Source organism: Besnoitia besnoiti, chromosome VIII (assembly GCF_002563875.1).
Source record: "Besnoitia besnoiti strain Bb-Ger1 chromosome VIII, whole genome shotgun sequence".
Lineage (NCBI taxonomy): Eukaryota > Apicomplexa > Conoidasida > Eucoccidiorida > Sarcocystidae > Besnoitia > Besnoitia besnoiti.
This window is the reverse complement of record NC_042363.1, coordinates 1,962,808-1,984,513: the sequence shown is the minus strand read 5'-3', so window position 1 is coordinate 1,984,513 and position 21,706 is coordinate 1,962,808. Positions and strand designations below refer to the sequence as shown.

Sequence of the window (21,706 nt, the reverse complement as noted above, 5' to 3'; positions counted from 1 at the left end):
GGGGAGCAATGCCATGGTTTCCACAGATTAAGCAAGCAGAGCGCCTCTATGCTGAATTTGCTCGTACGGGTCTCCTGCACGCATCACTGAGCCGCATGCTCACCCGAAGTCGTGTCGGTCGCTACGCAGAGGAATAACTCAATGCATCGTCAAGACGCTGGATCAGATAGGCTACACGCGGCGCGCGACACCAAGGCGGTAGAGGCCATCGCATCGCACAGGAGAATGTTGTCTCTTCTCGATGCCGCGCAAGGCAGGGCGCTCGCCCTGGCAGAGCGAGCTCCAAAGGCTAAACTGCAACTCCGGTGATGGTGCCGGTGTCTTTTTCGTGAATCACTCAGCGGGAAGAAGGCGAAGGGTTCAGGAAGGAAAATTTCAGAAGCGGAAACCGAATACGTAGGTGGAAGGCTCGCTCGGCCTGATGCCTTCGTTTTGCAGCATTTTTCCGCAGGGAGCAAAGCGCCAGCTCACATACCCGAGCGTCCTTTTTGTTTCTCCGTTTCTTCAAGAAAATGTCGCCGTCTATACCGCGAGGAGGAGAGGGGAAGAAGAAAAAGAGAAGGAACGCGCGCACGGGTCGCAACCCTCAATTCGATTGTGCCCAAAACGAGTTTTCCGGTGTCTCTCGATGGCTGAATGCGACGGCAGCGGCTCCGCAGGAGCTTGGCGTATGTCTGTGTCTCCTCCGCCGCCGTTTTTTCGCTCGACGGAAAAAGGAAGAAATGCAAAACAGGCAAAGAAACCCGCGTTCCGGCACACAAGGGGCGAGACGACGAGAAGCGGACGTGGGGGGTGATGACTAGCGATCGAAGTGCCCGGGGTTTGGCGAAGTGACGATCGAAGGGCCGCAGACCGCTTGCCTCTTCAAGCGAGAGGAATTCCGATTGCTGAAGAAGAGACGGCGCCTGCAAAAGGACGCGAGGAAGCAAAAGCGGGTTCCGTTGCGCGAGATGGGAAGACGCACAATAGAGCATTGTCTTGTCTGGCGGAAAAGCCTCCTCGGCGGTGCGCTGCAGAAGAGACAAGGGGCCGCGCGCGACAGCCGTCGGAGCCCCCGCCGCAGACTCGTGTGACCCTGGAAACTGCAAGAATAGACGAAAGAGTGAGACTTGACGCGCGATCTGCGGTAGAATTGACCGAGAGGCTTCATTTCACGCAGGTTCAACTCTGTCGGTTCGAGCCGAGGATGCGGCCGCCCAGGGGCCGTCGCTTCGCTTGTCTCGTGGATGTGTGGGCTACACACGCAGCAATCGACTGGGACCCGCGACGACCGCGGTGAGCAAGCTTTTCAAAAAGCATGGACGATTTCAAACCCAAAAGCTCGAGGGCACAGTGCGACAGATGAGGGTTCCGGACGGGTTCAATGTAAGCGTTCGCCGTTTGGCGCACCTCGGGATTTGCGGGTCTCGAGAGCTAGGCTGTACTGGGCTGTCGCATGGAGAGTTGGCGTGCCTTTGGGCGCCTCAGTCGATTCAGGAGTCTGGCTGACCTTGATTCCTCGTGCGAAAGCCGAATGGAAAACTGGTCAAGGCAAATAAAAAAAAGTGGGAGGCTCGTGCCAAGACGACGTTCTGTCCGCTGAAACTGTCTCTCCCGTGAAAGGAGTCGGTTTCGGGTTCCGCCGAGAAATGCCACTCAGATGTGACTTTAGTGTATCTACCCAGTGCTGCCCTGAGTGCGCGTCCTGCCTGCCTTAATTTGCGGAGCAGCCACGCAACAGGGCATCTTCGAATTCCTTCGCGGAGCTTCTGAAGGCTGAGGTAAGTCATGCTCTAGGAACCGGACATATCGATCTGCGCACTGCGAGTGACTCCACAGCGTCGGGTTTACTTACACGAAGCGCATGTCTTGATAGCCGGGCGGAAGCGCGGATACGGCTCACCCGGCTGTCCGGAACTCACGTGTGTCAGCAACTGCGCTTCACCAGGAGCCTTCGCACGGGAGAAGCATGTGAGCTAAAAAGGCGAACGCACACTTTTCCCGCACTCGGCATTGAAGCGAACGGCCTCTCACGTCAAGGGCTGCGTTGCAGACGTGCTCGATGCATATGCATCAGTTGTGGAGGCTGGAAGTTGTGCGTCGCTCACTCGACAGCCGCAAGGCTCAGTGTAAACTACTCAGCTCCGACCATGAATGTTTCTTGCCTCCTCGCGCTCGCGGTGTAGGACGCACTGTTACGCACGCTGTGTCTCTGCATAGAAACCGTTTCGGCATTAGATACTTGTTGTCGATTATATATGGGGATCCGAGGCATGTCCGTTTTTTCGAAGGTGACTTTTGAGGTTTCTCGGCACATGCAGCTGGAGGACGGTGCAGACGACCTGGCTCACAGCTTCGACGCTCGCGTTTGAGAACGCGTGCGTCGCCCTAGTTCTTGTCCGGCCCTCGGCTGACGGTATGCGTTTGAGTCGGCATCACCGAGTCATCCATCCGTTGGCCGCCAGCTCAGCGTGATGGAGCACGTTCAAGCAGAGCCAAGGTCGGTATCACGCCCATTGTTCGCTGGCTCTCTCACGCGTTGTCTAATTCACCTGGCGGTCACTGTCGTACTTTGCTCAGGCTATCTGTAGGCGTAGCTCGCGCCGACAGACTTCGAAGACACCCCAACACGGGTTTCTCGCGCCCTGGGATCGCGCGCCCCGCGTTGCCTGCACAAACACAGAACTCAGCGAATCGGGGCGAGCTGATAATCGAAGGAGAGGGCGACGCCGCCTCAAAGAGGCCTCGCCGCCACCGATCGAGGGAAAGGACAGAAAGGAAGGGAGCAAACCGTTTTAGGGCCCCGTCTCGGCTCCGTGCCTGGAGGTCGGGGATACGGAAGACATGGAAACATGTCCTTGCCGTTATCTGTGTTGCGGTTCTCGGCGGCTACGCAGTCTAGAGGCTTCTGGAAGCGGTCAGAGCTGCACCTCCGTGAACACGCCTTTTGGCGTACTCTTTCCTCTATGTGCGTACTCTGGAAGCCAGCAAGATCGCGCAGCATTTTCCTGAAGACGATATTCTGGCCGTGCTCGTTGAATCGGCACTAGCATCAGAGCAAACCTGGCTATCGGCAGGGGCGTACCTTGACGGGATTCAGTTGACGGCGGCCGTCTGGAGGATTGCCAGGTTTATGCAGCTCGAAAGGCAAGTGATGAAAACAGGTGACGCCCTTGGCACAGTCTTGCATGATGCTTCATGAAACGGTGAAGGACTTGAAAACCGACTCACTAACAAAAATAGAGACCGATATTCTCTAAGAGCAGGGAAGAGACGCCGAAGACGTGGAAGCCTGGGCTGTCTTCAAGGGCGACGTCGATGACCTCAGAAAAGAGCTTCTATTGTCTGCGGAGATGGTGACAAAGAACCCACGCGGCAGCAGAGAGTCGGCTGCCTCTCACGGTGAGGGAGGCGAGTGGACCGGAAACAGCCAGCGGTTTCTGGAGGAACTACGGCTGCGCCGCGACCGCCGGGAACAGCGGTTCGCCGCGGTTGTGCTCTTAGATCTGCACGCCCAACCTGACTTCTTGGTTGACCCGAATCTTGACTACGTGAGAGTGGAAACGGCAGCTCGGAAAGAGGCGCGGAAAGCAGCTGAAAAGGCCGCAGCCAGGGACGCTTCGACGTAGCAAGTTCGTAAAGGGTAGTGACCACAGCTACTTCCGCCGTGGTCGCTACCTTTTAGACCCCTGCAAAGCAAACGAAGCTCAAGTCGTGGCTGCCACAGACTCACGTTCCGGAAAAGGAGGGGGATGGGGGGCGGCGATGCATCCGCCACCCAACCAACCACTGGCTCGGCTGATGTGTCTGAATCAAACGACCAGGCGGCTTTGGCGGTGTTGTGCAGAACACTCCCGTCTCCCAGCAACATCCTTCGCGGACCATAAGAAGCATCCGAAGCTTGTGACACAGGAGTTCGAGTAGACTCCACAAGCCTTCACTCTGTGCAGGTTTACAGAAGTATTTCCGTTTCTCAAAAGTAGTCCGCATTGTCGTCCCGCAGCGGAAAAGTCTTCAAGCATACTGCGTTTTAATGCCATGCGCGCGATTCCACATACTGGCTGGAGGCCATGCGCGACAGTGGCACGCCATTTTTGTTGTTCGTGCGCGGTTGCCAAAGCGTGCACAGTCAGCCGTGGCTCCCTCGCAGGCTCGGGTGTACAAAGTGAAACTTCCGGAAATATCAGCTTGCTTGTGGATCCCGGTTTTTCGTTGCCGCATGGTTTTGGAGCATGCGTGGACGGTCGGCTCTCGCTCCAGGTCATTTCAGCCTTCTCTGGAGAGCGACAGTCCCAAGCCTCCACGGTGCGAGTCTCCAGGTGCCCAACGCCTATCCAGGATCCAGAGCTACTGCTGCGCTGCAGGGTTTGTGAAGCCAGTCAACCGCGTATTTCGTCGCATGCAGTGCCCCTACACAGCGTCTACACGATTCACGTGAGAGCCTGAAGCATAGCAAGAGGAAAAGGCTGCCCGCGCGTCCGTCCGCAGTTTCGACAACGCGCCGACTGCGAGCTCTGCTCAAAGGCTGTGTCTCGAGCTGCAGTCCAGGCCGACAGGGCACACAAACGCTGGGCGGGTGGGGGGGGGGGGGGGGAGGGGGGCTGCCGCGGCTCCGCGTAGAATGCACGCATGTGCATCGCCACGCGAAGGCAGCGGCAGCTTCCGGTCGCCGAATCCAAAACGTTTTTATTGAGTGGCCTGTGCTGAAAGCACCCTGGAAGGCGATGCTTGCCGCGTCCGTGCCTCATGTCCCTCGAGGCCCGTTCATGTATGTAGTCTGCAGTTGACCGCCGCTCTCCAGAGTCCACGACTGCAGGTGCCTAGCTACACATTCGCGCGCGGTGACTGACTCAGCCACCACGAAATCCTCTCGCCTTGGGACTACACGCAATCGGGCCCAGGCGCCGTCCCGGAAGGCCTTCCTGTGATGGCGTGGAGTGCGGAAGACCCACGAAAACGACAGGGGAATCAGCAGGAAACAGGACGCAGAGCGGGGGCACGACAAACACAGGGCAGCAAAAGCAGCGTGGAGCATGCTGCGAGAACGAAGGCTCGCGAAGGCGAGGCAATAAAACGAAGCAGCGGCGCGGACTGCAGCCCGTCGCACGACTCAGGGAAGTGCCAAAAGACAGACGTCAGTCGGTTCTGTTCGAGTGCGTCGACGGAGAACAAGGGACGTGACACACGGACAAACTGAGAGGGAAAACAGCGGCCGCGAGTCTAATCGCGGAGTTGCTGAAAAGGACACCAGGGCTACAGGGCAGCCGCAACTGAAAACAACTCGTCAATCTACACAAAGTCGCTGGCGGTCAGGCGGTGATAAAACAAGCGACTGCGAAAGGCGTACTTTGGAGAGCGAAGAAAAGAAATGTGTATTCGAGACGACAGCGACAAACCGCCCCCGCATCCACACAATTTCCTTTCTCTGTTTCTCTCTTTGCGCAGAGGACGCGCAGTCTTGTTCCTCGCACCTGCCAACCCCCTGTTGCTCTGCACCATTTCCATCAGTCAGCCGCTTTTCAAAGTCCGAGACAGGTGGCGTCACACGGTGGCGTTCCTCTTCCTCAATGTGGAGTCTCCCGCCACTGTCCGCAGAGCAAAACCAAAATTCCGTCCTGTGCTGCTTCACCCGAGCGCGTCGTCGACCGTTGAATGCCTCGCGATTCGGCTCGCTGAAACAACTCTCTATCTCCCTGTGTCTCCCCTACAGCCCAGGAGCGAGCCCCCAGATGGTTCGTAACCGTCATCGGCGGACTCGCAAAACAGGCTGCGTGGGTACCGCATTTGCTTTCGGACGTCAACACCGTTGGCTGCTCTTCTTCGGAGTACTCACTGTCTTCCCCGTCTCCGCGCGCCCTCCTCCAGAGGGCCCCAGGAGCCCTCTGCAGCGGTCTCTCGGCGCCGCTTCTTTTGGCTACATGATGATGCTTCCAGGCTCTCGAATCGACTGCGTGATGCCCTTGTGCGGCAAAACAAACGCGCCATTGATAAAGCACTCGCTGCGGATGCTCACGTCCTCGCCGACGACCGTCAATCCCTCGATGCGACACTGCGCGGAAAACGCACGCGGACGTCAAGCCCTCAAAGTCTAAAACTCGCATGTGGATGCATATCTGCTGGAACACGCTAATATATATGAGTATATAGCATATATATAAATATGTATGCATATGCGTAAGCGTCCGTGTGACCAACGTATAGAAGACAAAAAAAACTAGAACTTCACCTTATTTTCCAACTCTCAGCCACTGTACCTTGGTGCCAGGCTTATTCAGCAACAGACGTCTACTCGGACTTCTTTCCAGGAGGCTCCGCTGAGCAGACACGCCTGAGCTCCCCTTGTGTCTCCGCGAGCGTTTTTGCGACCTTTTTTCTGAGGCTTTCTCTTTACACGCGCCCTTCAGTTTTTTTGGCTCGACCCAGACCAGCCCCCGCGACGCGCGTGCTTCCGCATTTTTTCCTCTGCATTCTCCCGTTATTCCGCGTCTCACCCATTTTCCGATCCTCGACTGCCAGCCGACGATCGCGGACTCCACCCAGGTGTAGTCGCCGACGCGGACGCCCTCCATAAGCGCCGCGCGCTGCAGGCGACAGCCGCGCCCGACGACCACGCCCCGGTCAATCGTCACGTCTGGACCGATCAGGCAGTCTGCGCCGATCTTCGCTGTTGGATCCTGCGCAAACAACAACAACAACAAAAAAAAAACAACACTTCCGAGCTGCACAGCGCTGCACCCCGCACACGGGCCTACAACGGATGTAGACACGCCGGCGCAGACGCCTCCGCTGCGAGCGGCACACCGAACCGCGCCACGTCCATACGCATGGCTGCTGCGCCCACTCATATCTATCAATCTATCTATGCATATACACATATATATATGCAAATGCATATGCACATATATGCGTATACCGGTTCGGAAAGGTGCTGGCTCACTAGCTGACGCGAAGGAGCACATGAACGGATTCGCTCCGGCCTGAATATGCAGATACAGACCTCTGCATAGATACGGATATGGTGTATATATAGATAGATATAGGTATGTTCGGAGATAGATGCAGACATGTAGAGATAAAGACATATGTACGTGACCGAGTGTATTAACTTGGATCGCACGCGGCCTGTGCCTGCCGCACCACGAGGACGTTGCCGATGAACTGCGGGCCTGAGACGAGCCGCGGAGAGGTCGCAGGCGAGAGGTCGTCTGCGTCTGTCCGCGTCGACTGCTGCGCCTCTTCTTTCCGCATCGCCTCCAGGTGAAGCGTCATGCCTTTAAGGAAATCTTTCGGCTGTCCAATATCCGCCCTGCACGAAACGAGCGCCACATGCCGTCTGCGCGGTGGGCAACGCCGCGGAAACAGACTGTCTCGCGAGCGACAGGACGGTTCAGCGAGCTGCATGTCACTCGACATGCTTCCCTCCCTCTATATGCTTGTGCCTAAACGTATATATCTAGATATATATATATATATATATATATATATATATATATATATATATATATATATTTGCATGTATTTAAGCTATGCAGAACGCGGCTGCGCCCATGCCGGCAGAGGTCACGCTCGGCCCCACACTCGTGACCAGCAGCGCGAGACGACGCAAAACGCCACCGAAGAAAAAGCATCGAGGCACTCCCCACGCTCCTGTGAACGCGCGCCAGGAACCCTTCAGGCCGCAAGAGCGCTTGCACATATATACATATAAATATGTTTGCATATATGTGTATCTTATGTGTGAAGTAAATGCTCCCTAGACACGAGAGTAAGGCTTCGCACCAGTAGCCGTCGAGTTTGAAGCAGAAAAGTTTTTTCTCTTTGGCCATTTGCGGGAATATCTCCTTCTCGATCGAGGTCGGCCGGAGCTGAATGCGGTCGATGACGCTGGTGTTCAGGACGTACAGACCTGCGGGCACGATCGGAGCGCAAAACGGCGCCCGACTGGAGGGGACATCCCTGGCAACTCCGCACTCGGCACAGGTAAACACGCGTCACGCGACTCTTGCTCCGCTCCTCGGTGCTCTCTCCCGACGCTGTAGAAGAGACCTCTCTCCTGAGACTGTTGAAAGGGACTCACCTGCGTTGATGCACCTGCCCACGAACTGCTGCGGCTTCTCAACAAAGTCTGACACCCGCCCCTCTTCGTCGTGAAGCACGACTCCGTACATCGACGGGTTCTCGACTTCTGTCACCTGGAGACCAAGAAACAGGTAGACCAAGCGAAACGCGCAAACGGCTTTTTAAGTGTAGGGCTTTCAGCCAGCACCTCCGCTCTCCAAGAAGCATAACAGAGCGTCGCCCTCGGAGCTGAGGTGAAGCGCGCGCGGCAGTTTGCTGCTCATATCCCTGCGTTTCACGCGCCCTGCCTCCCCTCTCATGGCCATTGTCTCTATCTTTCTATCTACATCTCTCTAGATCTATCTGCGTATTTATCTATCTCGCGCTGCTTCCTCCCTCTCTCTCCGTTGCGGCGGAGAACAGCGCGCCGTTCTCCGCCACACACGACACAAGCCAGCCGTCGGAGTTCGTCCCGGGTTCGCTCGCGGAAAGCGGAAACAGGCGCGCATCTCCCGCGGAGGAGGCGACGCCGCGCGGCGGCCGCGCAGCACTTACCAAAATAGTGCCTTCCGCGCCTCTGGCTTTGTGGAAGGCGAGCATTTCTTTGAGCGGAAACGGGCAGATGACGTCGCTGTTGCACACGAAGAAGCAGTCCTCGGACTTCTCTCGCTCTTCCTTCTCTGCGTCACCCGCCACCGCCTCCGCCGCCGCATCCGGCGCGCCGCCGTCGCTGCAGCGGCGCCGCGCGGGCGTGGGCGAAAGAAGAAGATCCTTCGCCAGCCGAATTGGCCCAGCCGTCCCCAGGGGTTCGTCTTCGAGGGAGCAGGTGATCTTCATGTCGTACTGAACACACAGCGGCGCCCACAGCGACAACCACAGCTAGTGTATGGAGGTACAGACATCGGAACCAGCGGGAGGGCGGGGGGGACGGGAAGCGAGCGAAGCGCCGCCGAAGGAGACAGCGCGTCGCGCCTCGGCAGGGGAAGACTTTGCCTCGCTCCGGGCAGGTCTGGCTAGTCGCAAACTCCAACGGATGCACATCCGTGCGAGCTGCAGTGCGATCCTGTTTCCTCCCCCCTCATCATGCAAGACGAGAAGCCAACAAACGGAGGGCAGGACATGCAACGGCGAGAAGTGAAAAGACGGCGAGAAAACAAGACAGGATTCGCTGGGGACGCATTCGCGAGGATGGATCACAGGCAGGCAGTCGCGAAGGACAGGACAGAGTAGAAGGGAAGAATGGAAAGAAGGGCAGCGGACGAAACGATGCTTGCGCGCTTACCTTGGCTTCGAGGGCACTAAGGGCATCCATCATCGCAGACGGCTGGTACGCGACCGCCAGAATGAGGGACGTGACGCCCGCCTGAAATAAGCGAAAAAGAAAAACACCACGTATGCGAAGGATCGCACGTGACCTATGCATGATTCGTGCGGTATGCGGTGAACTACCGATTCCATGCATATATATATATATATATATATATGTAGAGAGTTGAAGACATGGATGATCCCTGCGGAATCTCAGACAAAGAATGAGTACACTTTCGAAGAGGAGATCCATGGATCACTTGGCGGAGAGCTTCTTCTCACTAGACGGAACGCTGCATCGGGGCTACACCGCGTGAGAGAGTCTACACGTCCTGGGAAAAAAAACGTCGGCAATCGAGACGCGGAATCTGCTGCCGCGCGCACGAGCCGCGCGATGTCCGGGCTGTGCATGGACGGCCAGTTATTCACCTTTTTGAGCGACTGAATTTGGTACTCGACGATGGATTTGTTGCAGAAGTTGATGAGAGGCTTTGGCACCGACAGCGTGAGCGGCCGCAGCCGCGTGCCGTACCCCCCCACGAGGACGAGCGCTTTCATCCGGCAAAGAGAAGAAAATGCCGGAGGAAAGAATCTGGAGCGACCGCCAGAGACGCCGCGACAAATCGAAGGGTGGCGTACAGCCGTGAAGCTCCGCGGGCGACCAGCAGGCGGTTAGGCATGGAGAGATACAAACTACACGCGCGTCACCTTCCCCGCCCCTGCGCGAGGTCTCTTGGGGCGCCGCTCCGCGCGTGCGGAGGGAGCTGTCGCGCACCCAGGCGCGAGACTCGAAAAAAGATAAACTGCAGCGTCGAGCAGAAACACACTGTCGCTTGCAGCCTGACGGGAGAAGCGGGGGGACCGCCGAGGACGGAAGACGAACGAGGCCGAGGACACTATTGCGCGGAGGCGTGAGGTACGGCTGAAACGAGCAGAGAAAACAAGAGAGCCGCTCAGGCGCCAGACGTGAACGAGACGAGGCCGGTGGGGAAAGAAATCCGCGGCGTTTAGGGCACGCGAAGCCCTGGGCAGCAGAAGGCGTGCTCGGCGTGGCGCCTTTGCGGTGCGGAAGGGGTGCGCGTCCTTCTTGGGCTGTGGAAGACTGACAAAAATTCAAATGCAGAAAGAGGAATCGACGAGGAAACCTCCTCTAGCATGCAGTGCAGATACCCGGTGGGAACGCAAGACTGTGTGTATGGGAGACAAACGAAGAGCGGCGCGGAGCAACTTCTGCACGTGAGCGAGGGAGGGTGTCTCATGCGGCTGGCGCACCACGAACGAGGGAGAAGAGAAGGCGGAGACGTTGGGGAAGACAAGACGACGTACTTGGAGCGCGAGAATATCGTCAAAGACGAGATGCAGCGACGAAGGCAGACACCGAGAAAACGCGTACAAATCGAAACCGCGACCCACAAGCACGGACGCATCAGACACTCCTGCTGAGGCGAAGTAGACGACTTCGCAGAAAGCGCAAAACGACAAAACAGAAAAGGCGAAGAAACGAAGAAGGGAATGAGAACTCGGGAGTCCAGTCCAGAGGAACCGCCAAAGTGCGTCCGTCTGTAGAAACGCCTAGGGACGGAAAGCTGACGCGGAGCAGGGCAGGTCGACCGCACACTTTGATATGAGAAAGACAGACGAAGCAGTGAGATGAGTTGCTACACAGTCAAGCGAAACGGAGAGAAATCGGTCACGTCACCCAAGCGTTTTAAAAACTCCGATCTGCAGCCTTGGCCAAGAGAAACGAAACGGCAACAGAAGCAGTTGACCTTGCGAAAAGAAGCCGAGAAGACCTCGCACGGAAGGCACGAGACGATGGACGCCCAGAGGCCGGGGGTGGGTTTGACTGTGCCGCGCCTCGTCGAGCGAAAAACGCGTTCCCTGCTCCAACTTTCGTTCTTTTCTCTTTCTGGAAGACAAAGCCGCCTCCGCTGCATTTGCTTCGACGTAAATGAGGAATTCGCATTTACTGCCCCAAGACGCGACAGCGGCCCGAAGACAGTGGCCTAGCTTCCCATTCGAACTCCCGGTACAGCGCATCATCCAGCAGCCGATTGTGAAGTGCACATCTGCACAGCAAACGCGATCCCATCTGCATCGAACAAGAGAAGCTTCAGCTTTCTCACCATGTGCGCTTCACCACACGATACAGGACTCAGAATACCCATGTCGCGGCGCCTCGGCGCAGGGTTCGGTGGGCGGGCGGAACTTCCGCGCCACGTCTTTTTGCGCGGCGCAGTTCGATTCAACGCCATTTGGCAATGCCCCTGGGCGGGAGTCGCAGCAAACCGTGTGTGTGCAAGCAGACAAAGAAGTACAGTTCACAAATGAACAATCGAATCGCTGTCGAAGGCAATGCGTGAAGCGGTCCTGTGCTGTGCGAAGAGCACGACACGGAGGCCACTTTTCGTGCGCCGCTCCAGGCCGACTGGAGAGACTGGATTCAGCTACCGGAAGGGTCATCGAATATAATGGTTTTCTGTGAGATCTACCATCCAAGACAGATCGTCGCTCGCAGCGCCACTGACCTCAGAACGGTGACCCTTACCCCGTCAGATCGGGTAAGAGCTGAGATGCGTTTGTGGCAATAAGTACTTTGGTAGTCGCCTTCCTGACGTTAACTGGTAAAGAGAGCTGCCTTCACTCTGTTCGCGTGCTGGTAGTTGGGCGTCTGACAAGGGCTCTTCACTGTGGCTCGAGGCGGCGAGCGTGTTAATCCGCAGGGGTGGCTAAAAGCCACCTGTACTTCGGAGAAAAACTTGTTGTACCCGCGTGTAACAGATTGAAGCCACTCTAAAAGTACCGGGGACCTACAAGATGGGAGGGGGCTCGCCCCTAGGCCATCGCCTGCGCTCGAGCGCTTTCCAAACTCTCTCTATGCGTGTTAGGGTGAAACGGAGGGGGGGGAGGGGGGAGGGAGAATCCGGTTAACTGGTTGAGCTATGCAAAACAGACACCGTGGCTCACAAGCACTCCAGCACACGCTTCGTCTACACATTCAAGCGGGCACCACTAATCACAGGGGCGCAGACGAAATTGACAAATTGACGAACTACACGACTTTCTTTCTGGGAATCGGGTGCGGTACTTTAGGGGCCATCACCCACGGGCATTGACGGACGGGAATGAACAAAACGGCTTTCTTCTAAAAGGAACGACACGTGGACACGGAACCTGTACAAGGATTTGCTGGCACCTCGCTGATTCCATCCGGAGAGTCCTCTGAAATGTATCGTACGACAAACTGTCGCGGTGGCGTTGCCGTGGTGCGAGGAACTGACCCTAAGTTTCTTCCGGGCTGGTGCCAAAGGCCTATCACCAGCGCGGGCCCGTGTCGTATCCGCTGACAGGTAGGTTGACTGCACGAATCAGGCCTTGCGGTATCGTCCGTGGCAAAGAAAATTGCCAACCGCGTCGCCGTCGTCCAGTTCCGGGCGGTCGCTCCTTGAATCGAGATTTCCCTGCGGTTTTAAGGATCCACCTACGTGCTGGCAGTGCTTATATCACTTCAATTCCGCAATCGCACAAGCGCCAGTAGGTTACAAATTTTTACGTCCCGCGAAAACGACAGTCGCAGGGACTGTCGCGCCGAAGCCTATGCATCACTGAGTGCCTACAAAAGAACTTGCGTGACACAGTGCGTTCAAATTAGTCGCAGGGCGCCGGGTCAGTCTCTGCCTTCTCTGAGCAACCGACGGTGCCTTCGAAGCCTGCTTAAGCAGCTTCCTTCGTCGTAGTGCTCCCAGCGGCTTTTCAGTACCAGGCATTCCTTGCGTTCTCACGCACCAACATCTAGAGAGCTCGGCCGTCGGAGTGAGGAAGCACAGTAAAAACCTCTCGAGATTCGTGTAGCTCTCTTCAGTCCGCGTGGTTCGGACCGATGGGTAAACGCTTGCTACTGAGGTTGGGTTACTGTATCACGACGCAGCAAAACAGTGCCGAGGCTTGCTGCCAAATTCCGTATCGCGCAGGCGTGCTACATCCTTGGGAGGAGTCGAAACCCAGCACTTCAGGTCAAAGCAGCTCCTCACGCCTATCTCTCTGGCCAAACTGTGAAACGGTACACAATGTGACAGAGCGATGCTTTGAATTTGCATTCCGTTAGCCGAATTTTCCGTACAACAACTGGAGGAATATGAGGCGAGACGAAGAACCGTAAAGGTTGCATGCAACCGCGTGTGCCACTGGAAATTCGGTGTCCTGTCGTGTTCGTCTGCATATTGGCGTTTGTCTTCTTTTCGCAGCTCGCTTCTTGGCGTCGTTTCTCACTCTTCCTCTGTGTTCTGTCACGTACCGCCCGGCGAGCGGCTCTACGCAAGCAAGCGCGGACTGTTGGGGGAGTCGTCGGGGGGTCTTCCCTACTTTGTGTTCCAGAGGAAGAGCGAACATCGGTTTGTTCCGTTCGGAGCCGTGCGTTGAAAACACCGTCAAAGGTATGCTCTGTTCGCTGCGTTTCCAGGTGTCTGTACACCTGAGGAATGCGCGGCCGAATTTGTCATCATCGAGTTTGCGCGCCCTCGGGGCTGACTGACGGAGTTATTTGCACGTCTTTCCGTTTCGGTATGGCGTAGTCGTGTTCTTTTCGTCGCGCGATTATAGCAGATTTTGTGTTCTGTCACCAAGTGCCTCCTGAAGCTTCTCTTCCCGTCCCTTTTCGATGTTACCGCTGGCCGTAGATTGAGAGGCCACCCGCTACAAGCGAAGCTTCGACACCGTGAGCTGTCGAGACTGAAGAGATTACCCATGTTTCCCTCAGGAACCCATTTGCTGCGTCAGTTCTTTCTTTCTCTGGGCTGTGTTTTGCTTTCTCTCTCTCTCTCCCACCTGTTCGCACTCCAGAATCTCGCGTTGTAACCGCAAGCGGGAATGCAGATAGATGGCCCTCTGAATCCGTTCCATCGGGGTGTTTGTTTCTCGTGTTTTTCCCTGTGTGTCTTTCCTGTGGTTGTGGCTACGGTGTCTTTCCCGCTCTAATAATCCCGTCTGGTTCATCGTTATCAGCGTCGCACCGCCGCATTCCTCCGCGCCGCAATAGCTCTCGTTTATTGGTATCCTTTTCGCCCGCCCTTTTCCTTCTGTCGCCTCATTCTGTCACTCGATTCTTGACTTCCTGCGTCTCTCACGCTTCTTTTTCCCGGTCCTCGTCCTCGCGCAGCTCCTTTTTTTCTCTGCTCTTCCGCCTGGTTGGACAATGATGCTAGGCGGCGGTCGAGCTGGCGGCAGCGGGCCGCCCGGGACGGGCGGCTTCTCTTTTCCATCTGCCTCGTTCATGCCGCAGGTTCTTCCGGCTGCTGGCTCCGGCGTGTCGGGTGGCAGTCCCTCTGTGATCATGCCGCCGACTCTCATGGGCCTCGGGCTCGGCTTAGGCAGCCCGTCGGCCCCCAGCGGGAGCTTTGGAGCCCAAGCTGCCGGCGGCGACGGGACGCCCAAGGGAGACAGCGCCAACAACGGATGGACCGAGCACGTTGGGAAGGACGGCCGAAAGTACTACTACAACGCAAGCGTAAGCCTGGCAGCAAACGCAGAAAAGGTCAATATTGCAGTGTCGTCACAGCAATTGGGGTCCTCGAGCTCGCCTGCGCGTGCACAGATTCTAGGTGCGCTCTACTGTCATCAGGATTTCACGGGGCTTCCGGCCTGGCTAGTTTTTAAGCCGCGCTTGCCTCACGTACAGTATCTGGACGACGCATGCTCATGTACACTTGTTACATCGTCCCTACGCATCGTATCTGTGTGAATTCATATAGATATATATGTATATGCATATATATTTATCTAATGTACGTATCACGCGGTCTGCGCGTTTGAGTGCGTCTCTGTAGCTGCATTCTTTTACAATGACGCTTTGAAGTGCCTCTGCTCAGAGCAGCTATCGGCGCCGCGGATGGCCGCGACGCCTTCGGTTTCCCGACCTGCGGCGGGTTCGCTCAGTCCTGAAATTTCGCGGCTCAGGGAACTGTCGTTTGATCAGCGTGTAGGACACGACGCAAGTCGCGTCGGAGCCCCCTCTGTCGAGGGAAGTCGCGAGAACTGACGCGTGTGCCATTTCCTTTCTGAAATTCCTTTTCGGGGTTTGCGTGCATGCGCTTGTCGGCTGCGTGAATACGGGTTTTTTCTTGTCAGACGCAGCAGAGCCAGTGGGAGAAGCCGGAGTGCCTGATGACTGAGGAGGAGCAGAAGGTGTACCACAAGCTGGGCTGGATAAAATACGCGACCGCGGAAGGAAAGGAATACTGGTTCAATTCCTACACGAAGAAGTCCACTTGGTCCACGCCGAAGGAAGTCGATGAGTGCCTCAGGGTGAGCGTGCACTACGAGAATGCCCTCCTGGCTCCAAAGTCAAGCTTTCTTCTTCCTTTCGTCGCATTCCTGGCGTCTCGGTCGTCAACCGCGATGCCGTGGCGCCGGGTCCGTTGAGTGTAGTCTCTCCTCTCTCGTGCTGCCTGTGCGTCTTTCGCTCCGGCCCCGCGTCCCTGTGTCTGTGTCCTTCCTCGTGGGCCTTTCCAGCGAGGGCTTGCGGGGTCGGGGTCGTGTGATTGGTAGGTACGGGCTCCTCCGAGTTTCGCAGGTTCCGCCGTCTCGCTGGGCGATTTCTGAGGTCGAGGTCGTCTTCTCCGCCCTCAGGCCGCGCATGCATCACCTGCGGTGTGCCTGTGTCCCCTGTCTCTTCAGCACCTTGCCGAGGAGAAGGAGGAGTGGCCCAAGTTCACCAACAAAGCGGAGGCGCGCCGCTGGATTGTGGTGAGTCAGCACATGCCGCGCGTTGACTCTCCTGCGTGTCTTCTCTCGGGGTCATTTCTTCGCGTTGCCTCTCTTGTCTTCCGCCGCGGCGCAGCATTTTTTCCTCTCGTGGCTGCGTGGCTGCGCCGCCCGCGCCGCCGTCTCTCGTTTTTCTCGCCGCATCCACTCTTGTGCGGGCTCGCCGCTGCGTTTTCTTCTCAGAAGCTGTTCGAGCTCAAGAGGTTCCCTCCGCGAATCAACTGGGAGAACGCAGTAAAGTTTCTTGAGGCAGACAAGCGCTGGGAGAGCTTCAAAATCTTGACTCGCGGCGAGCGCAAACAGTCCTTCAGCGAGTACATGAGCCAGCGTCAGAAGAAGTCGGCGGACACGACGCGGAAGAAGAAACAAGAGGTTCGTTTGCCAGCGAAAACTGCGCCAAAGCAAACAGGACAAAAGGAAGCCGCCCCGGGGCAGAGTCTCGCTAGCAAGCAAGGGAGATCGAGTGGAGAGGGAGGAGCGAAGCGAAACGAGCTTTTGTTTTGTGGACGAGCCTTCACGTCAGAGAAGACAAAGGACTCTCTTTGCGAAGCTGGGTTGAAAAGACGTCGAGCCTGTCACCGAAGGAGCCGCTCGATGCGCGTCGCGCTTCGCGGCAAAGCAAATAGGCAGAGCTGTGCGCAGATGCGGCGAAGAGCGAACGGAGACAGTCGAAAAGTCTCACATCATCTCAGCGTGACTTGGGTGTGCAATCAGGAGCTCCCTGCATCTCTGTTTGATGGCGTTTCGTTCTCTGCGCGTCACCTTGTGGGGCTGAGGAGGGGGCGAGCTGTCATTTGGAGGGAGACGAGTCGAAAGAAAAGTTGGGCTTGTAGAGGAGGCGCCACCTGATTGAGGCAGCGAGGAGATAGGAGAAAGCACTCAAAGGGAACGCGACCCAGAAGCCCGGTGCAGACACCGCCTGAAGTGCATACTCAGCGCCGGCGGTTTCTTTCTTTTTTTCGTCCAGGCTCGGGCTGCGTTCACGGAGGCGCTGCAGAAGTGGGATGATATCGTCCCCGGCACTACATACATGTAAGTGTGTGAGCCTTTCTCTCACGTGGCTTTCCTTTTCGCAGCGAGCTCATGCGTCGTCCCTCGCTTGATCAAGATTTCCATTGCGTGGCGTGTCCTTCTGGCCTGGATCTCTGCGGTGGAGGCTCTGTTTCCTCTTTTGTCCTTCTCCCCGCTCAGCATGATGGCGGACAAGATGAACGAAGAAGACTGGTGGCGGTCGCTGACGGAGCAGGAGCGCGACGACTGCTTCCAAGACTACATGGAGGAGTTCGAGAAGCGGTACCGCGAGCTCTACAAGAAGAAGAGGAAGAAGGATGTCGAGACGGTGAGAGGCGTCCTTCGCGCTTTGGACCCTGGCGGGGCGCCCCGCGGCTTCGCGTCTGAAGCCTTCGCTGAATCCTCCCAAGAGTCTCCGCCGTTCACCACGTTTGCGCGACGGAAAATCAAAATCACTTTTGCGCGCAGGGTCTTGTCGAGCGGTGCCGCCTCCGCAGCCCGTCGTCGGCGAGCCGCGGCGGTCTCTGCCGTTTAGTTCGTGCCTTCTCTTTGGGCACCTTCGATTCCTCTCCTCGTTTGTGGTTTGGAGTGCACTGCGAGTCGTCGGCGCGTTTGTTTTCAGGTTGAGGAGATCCTCGAAAAGCGCAGCGCTCAATTCGACTGCCGACGCAAGTGAGGAGGCGCTCTGCGACACGCCAAAGGCGACAGCTCGAGCGAGGGCCGACCTTGCTGTTTAAGGAAACTCGCATGCATGCGGCCCGGAATCCAGAGCGGCGGGGGGGGGGGGGGGGGGGGGGGGGGGGGAGGGAGGGGAGGGCTGTGCTTCTGAAGTATCTTATGCCTGGGCGAGCGCTCAACGTGTAGTTAGAGAGGTAGCTCCAGGGTGGGCGGTGGGATGCCGCCGTCTCGAAGTTAGTCTGTGCGGAATACATGGATGAGAGGCTTGCTCGCGTGAAGACTGTTTAGTACACCGGATGAACGTTTTCTCGCCTGTTATCCATAGAGTGTACTCCGGAGGGGGAGGTGTGCGGGTGTCCATAGACAATACTCTAGAGGGGGGGTGAGGGGGAGTGCTGGCCTTTCGCACGCAAAGAGAGTGAAGCAAAGACTCGTGAACTGGCTGCAGGGGATGACTCTCTTCGCAGGAGAGGAAGTCAGAGAGAAGCAGCAGAAAAGAGCGAGCGTAGCGGAGAGAAGGCTGGGATGACGCTAGAGGAACGCGGGAGGCAACGACCACGGCAGCGGAGCGTGAGGGAGGGGGAATCGTGATGAAGAGCCGCACGCAAGACTCTCTCTCAGGGTCTGGCGCTCGGCGTTGGCCCTGGGCTCGTTTCATTCGCCTCTGCACCGTGTTTTTCGTCGTAGGTGGATGGAAGTCAAGGACGAGCTCTTCGCCATTCCCGAGCTCGCGACGGTGCTCAAGTTGGACATTCTGCAGTAAGCGCGCGGGGAGGGAGGGGGAGGTCGGACTCGGGGCGTGTCTTTCCGCGGTGCGATCTATGCCTGGAACGGCCCCCAGGGCCGTCTTCGGCGACTGCTTGGCCGCGACGCCTTCCTCTACATGCTTGGATATGGAAAGGGGGAATGGTGCGGCGCAAACGGCTCTCGTGCGGCGCGCATGCCTTCGGCAAGTGAGAAAACGTTATGTGACTCAACTGAAACAGAGTTTTCGAGCAATAATTTTCATTATTAGGCAAAGGCAATGGAAGATTTAAAAACTAATATACATTTAACAACATATTTAGCAATCAATCCGAAAATTTTGCTGCGCATGTCTCCATCGATCGGGGCGCGTGTGTCTCTTGGGCGTAGGGTTTTTCCTCTGAGAACGACACGCTGGGTTCGTGGCTTTTTGACCGCTTTTCGCCTGCAGAGTCTGGGAGAACTGGGTGGAACACGGCTTCGCGGGCGAGCGGAAGAAACGGCGGCACGTTGTGTTCCGCCGAGAGCGGAAGCGCCGCGACGCCTTCCGCGCCCTCCTCGACGAGGCGGCGAAGAAAGGTGAGCGCGACTTCCGAAACTCAAGCATATCAAGTAACCACAGCTTTTTAAATGTTGGGCGCAGCGATCGGGGCTAGAGGCGTGCTCCTGTGCGACGCCCGCCCCTGGTTTCGGCGGGGTGCGGCTGCCGTGTGGCTCCTTAGTCTCCGTGTGGGGGCCTTAGCGCCGTTCGCGGTCGCTTTGGTGGTGGCGCAGGGCCTGCATGCAAGGCCGTCGGGCGCGGCTCGCGGGGCTTTGGGCTACACGCACGAGCTGCGTGTCCGAGTTCCTTTCAGGCGAGTTGACCTTCAAAACTGAGTGGCGCGAGTTCGTGGCGCACGTCGTGAACGACCCGCGCTACTATCAGATGGTTGGTCAGGGGGGCTCGACGCCACGCGAACTCTTCGAAGACGCGGTGGAAAACGTGAAGGAGGAGTACCAGAAGCAGAAAGCCGTCATCAAAGACTGCCTCAAGAAAATCGACCTGGATCTCGAGTCGCCCACACTCACTTTTGAAAAGTGAGCTACAACTCGCACCAGCCAATGAAGCGGCGAGGCGGCCTCCTCCCGCCGAACGAAACTGCTTGCCCGCTTGCAACCCCAGGTCTCGCGGGGGGGGGGGGGGGGGGGGGGGGGGGCTGGCTGGGCACCAGAAACGAAAATGTCTGCGGTTCACGAAGGGATGTGCAGGCCGGAGGCCGCGCTGCCGTGGCTAGACGCTCGTTTCGAGAGGACGCTGTGCGCGCTTTTTTTTGTGCTGTGTGACGCGCATTGCAGATTCTACAGCGCACTCTGCGCATGCGACGGCATGAAGGGCGTGTCGCTGGTCAACGCCAAACTCGCCTTCGAGTCTTTGGCTTCGGCCGCAGCACCCCCCCCGCGCAACGAGCGCGAGGCTGAGGGACCTGGCGCCGCGGCGGAGGCCAGGCCATCGGCGCGGCGGGGGAGCCGCAGCCGCGGCCGTTCGACCGCGAGCTGGGCCCCACCGGCGAAGGAGACTCCCACGGCCTCCGGTGCCTCGGGCTCGTCGAGCCGCAGGAAGCGCGACGGCTCGCGCGGGCGGGACGGCGACAGAGGAGGCGCGTCGTCCGCGGGGAAAAGGTCTTCTAGCAGCTCTTCGTCCTCTGCGCGGGCAGACGGGCGCGCGGAGAGGGAGCGCGACGCCGAGAGGAAGCGCCGCAGAAGCCACTCGTCGAGGAGTTCGTCGCCGCGACGGCGAGGCAAGAGAGACGATGAAAATCTAAGAAAGCGGAGGCACGGATGAGCCTATTAGCATCCTCAGGCACACACAGAAAGGGGCTGGAGAGCCACAGCGGCGTCAACGCGGCGTTCCTCTCATCTTTTCAGCGAAGCGACGCATCGCCGACTGAGCGACGAGTGCTTCGAGACCCTGGCGCCTGCGCCAGCGGGACTCTCGGCCTTCTCTGAAACGAATCAGTTTTCATGCGTCTCTCGTCTCGTCGCGGTTCCTCTCTCCTCGAGTCTTCGCTTGTCGCGTTCGCGCGGGTTGACTACCCGTGGGCGCCATGTTGTCTGCTGCTTCTATCTATCTCTCCAGGTGCAACTCTCTGCACGCCCACGCATGTATACAACGTTAACTTCTACATACCTGTAGGCCAACATATTCTAGGGGCAGTGAATATTAGCCTCGAATTGTGCGTGAGTGGCCTGTCTTCCGCTGCCTGCGCTTCTCTGCCGGCTGCCGCGCCCCGGCCTTTTCCTGTTCGAAGCCAGATGTCTCGCCTTTCGCGTTTTCGCTTGTCAGTCTACCTCTTCGTCTGTGCCTCTTCGCCTAGGGGCCTGAGTCGCTCGTCAAGCCTCGGCGGCGTGCCGAGTTTGCTGCGTGCTGCTCTATGACATTGCGGACGAAACACAAAATTCCTGCTCTCCGTCTGTGAGCGACGGGAAGGAGGGGTGTACGCAGCAGCGGCGGAAAAGGAGCAACTGCAGCCTCGACAGAACACTGGAAACGCCTCGGCGCAGCTTTTCGTCGTCATAGACCCCGAAAGTAAAAAAGCGGATGCCAAGACGCAGCATGAGGCAACTGTCTTCCCCAGTGGAGCGCGTAGTGCGCCGGGGGGGAAGGGGGCGAGGGGGGAAGGGAGCGGCAGCCGGAACTGCGCGCGTCGCGGGGCCTGTTAAATGGCGCAGCAGGGAGGGGCTTTGCGGGGAAAAGAAACTTAGCGAGTGAGAGGCAACTTGAGGCGCGTCACAGGAAGGGAGAGCAGAGGCACCCGGCGGGCCGGAAGGACGCGGAGCTGACCCCCCCTCTCTTCTCAGAGATGCAAGGAAGCTTTACACTACAGAACATCGGATTCGAAACGAGGGGCGGGCTATGGACCGAAACTTCGTGCGTCCAGCTGCGTTCTGTCTCAGCACGGGGGTGCAGGGTAGATCATAGACAGCGTTGTTTGCGTGCGGTTCAGAAACGAAAATCGCGACAAGCGTTCGGAAGAGTCGTTTGCCAACATCACGCAGAGAAGCTTAGAGCAGAGGCATAGAATTGAAGCCAGAGAGCGGCGAGAGGCAAAAAGACTCTGACGGCAGTGACAAAAAGTTTGAGAGTCGGTACGCGTCAACATTAAAGGAACAAGAGACTGAACATCCACGA

The 21,706-nt window shown here is 57.6% G+C and overlaps 3 protein-coding genes across 3 annotated transcripts; 2 read left to right on the top strand and 1 right to left on the bottom strand.

The window, feature by feature from the left end:
- Nucleotides 1–3,332: 3,332 nt before the first annotated feature.
- On the top strand, nucleotides 3,333–3,608 carry BESB_084000 (uncharacterized protein; the record flags this gene model as incomplete). The annotated part of the gene is made up of 1 exon (XM_029366750.1): nucleotides 3,333–3,608. One exon carries the CDS (start codon nucleotides 3,333–3,335, stop codon nucleotides 3,606–3,608), a length of 276 nt encoding a protein of 91 aa, XP_029217210.1.
- A 2,285-nt stretch (nucleotides 3,609–5,893) lies between these two features.
- BESB_083990 (GDP-D-mannose pyrophosphorylase) lies at nucleotides 5,894–9,903 on the bottom strand (the record flags this gene model as incomplete). Its single annotated transcript, XM_029366749.1, has 8 exons — nucleotides 5,894–6,028; nucleotides 6,471–6,653; nucleotides 7,117–7,285; nucleotides 7,759–7,885; nucleotides 8,057–8,171; nucleotides 8,593–8,880; nucleotides 9,320–9,400; nucleotides 9,775–9,903. The coding sequence occupies 8 exons, from the start codon at nucleotides 9,901–9,903 to the stop codon at nucleotides 5,894–5,896; spliced, it is 1,227 nt and encodes a 408-aa protein (XP_029217209.1).
- A 4,633-nt stretch (nucleotides 9,904–14,536) lies between these two features.
- BESB_083980 (uncharacterized protein) lies at nucleotides 14,537–20,359 on the top strand (the record flags this gene model as incomplete). Its single annotated transcript, XM_029366748.1, has 11 exons — nucleotides 14,537–14,848; nucleotides 15,469–15,645; nucleotides 16,018–16,086; nucleotides 16,288–16,476; nucleotides 17,072–17,136; nucleotides 17,296–17,443; nucleotides 17,738–17,787; nucleotides 18,481–18,552; nucleotides 18,989–19,116; nucleotides 19,392–19,614; nucleotides 19,873–20,359. The coding sequence occupies 11 exons, from the start codon at nucleotides 14,537–14,539 to the stop codon at nucleotides 20,357–20,359; spliced, it is 1,920 nt and encodes a 639-aa protein (XP_029217208.1).
- Between the last annotated feature and the right edge of the window lie 1,347 nt (nucleotides 20,360–21,706).